At 48.3% G+C, this 1,590-nt stretch overlaps 1 protein-coding gene across 1 annotated transcript; it reads right to left on the bottom strand.

The window, feature by feature from the left end:
* Positions 1–247: 247 nt before the first annotated feature.
* PPTG_06742 (hypothetical protein) lies at positions 248–952 on the bottom strand (the record flags this gene model as incomplete). The annotated part of the gene is made up of 1 exon (XM_008900783.1): positions 248–952. The coding sequence occupies one exon, from the start codon at positions 950–952 to the stop codon at positions 248–250; it is 705 nt and encodes a 234-aa protein (XP_008899031.1).
* Between the last annotated feature and the right edge of the window lie 638 nt (positions 953–1,590).

Raw genomic sequence — 1,590 nt, 5'->3', positions numbered from 1 at the left:
GATTGCACTTTTCGTCTAAACTCGAAGCAAACATAAGTTAAGTTGGCCCCAGAAAGAGTAGTAGAGATATTATGTTTACCTGAGTTAGCTGTGCCGCCTGAGTGCCCAAAGTAACACTTGGAACACGCCCAACATCGTCATTTGAGCATTTTGCAGATGGGCTAGGAGCTGAGCACACAGCACAGGGATGTTGCACCAGAGCCACAGCTCGGTGAACTTGCGAAGCTGGAAACGAAAGGTATTGTCCTTATGTCAGTGCTTCGGCAGAGCGAGCATCGCCATGGGCTACAACAAGTGGGTTCAATGTAGCTTGAGGAGCGGTAAAGTAGCCCGCTGAAGGCGCCGAAGCAGGGTACACCTGCGACGAGGCGCTCGATGCCAAAGGAATGGCCTGTACCAAAACGTACATCAACGGAGTGTGCTGCACCGGAGCAGCATACGAAGAATGTTGCAGTTGTACTGGAAAACTCGCACCTTGCGTAATGTCCGCACTCGCGATTCGATCCACTTCACCTACGCAGTTTCCGGTGGCAGGGCTACAGCTCCTCGCAAGTGCATCCACACGCATTGCGTCGGATTCATCCCCATCGCTGCGGGAAAAGAGCTTATTTTCTAAAGCTTTCAGTGAAGCTGGATTTTGGCACGAAGCGAGTGAGCTTGCTCGATCTGGTAATTGACTGATAGTTTCCCTTTTAATTTGATCCAGTCCTGGCTCCGAAACTGTAGCCCTAGTAGTGGATGCATCCTTGCATGAGCTCTTCTTCTTCGCGGCTGCTCTGCGATAGCGATCGCGCTGAAGAGCGTTCTGATGATGACGATGTTCATCGAAAAGCCAGTGCCGCCCTCCATTTGCCTTAATCGCCCTCTCATTGTTGCAGCGGGAGGGATACTTGCACAGCAGCGATCCAGGCTGATGAAGCGACTTCTCTCTACGGGCGCGCTCCTTTGGCATAGTTAAAGCTTAAACACGTCCAACAGTAGCACAGCATGAGTTACATACACGTGGTTACTTATTTAGCGAGGAGGGAGGACTCACCTCCTTTAGCGGAGCGTAAGGTACGAGCAGATCGTCGAGCTTCACGGCTGCTTCTTCTTGAAGTATGTGAAGCCTTTCAGCCTGTACAATATAATAACACGTTTGGGGGGGGACACCGAAAATATTTTCTTAGAAAATATATTTCAGCTTGCCCCCTTAGCAACCGTGGCGAGCACTCGCCTGAGGATGCTGCCATACTAGTTTAAAAGTATTCTTTCACGAGTTCACACTAGCACATGTTGATATTTCCGAAACCGAAACTCGTGCTCCAACTTCAAAAAGGAATTACTAAGTTGAAGACTAACTAAAAGTGCTCAAATTATCCTTGTAGTGGTTCGTTTTACGAAGTACGTACAGCCCTATAAGGATTAATTCGCAAGTTTGACTTATGTGGCGACCACCATCCATGACCATACAAAATTCAAGTGTTGCCCGTTAATATGTGGAGTCATGTGCATGTTATCCGAAGGGCTATTAGCACCAGGAGGGGTTTTGGTGGGAATTGAAAAGCGTTTCGGGGATATATTAAATTATAAAACCTAGAGAGGACCTGG

Source organism: Phytophthora parasitica (genome assembly GCF_000247585.1).
Source record: "Phytophthora parasitica INRA-310 unplaced genomic scaffold supercont2.10, whole genome shotgun sequence".
Lineage (NCBI taxonomy): Eukaryota > Oomycota > Peronosporomycetes > Peronosporales > Peronosporaceae > Phytophthora > Phytophthora nicotianae.
The sequence above is the reverse complement of the archived record's forward strand: the minus strand, read 5'-3'. Positions and strand labels throughout refer to the sequence as shown.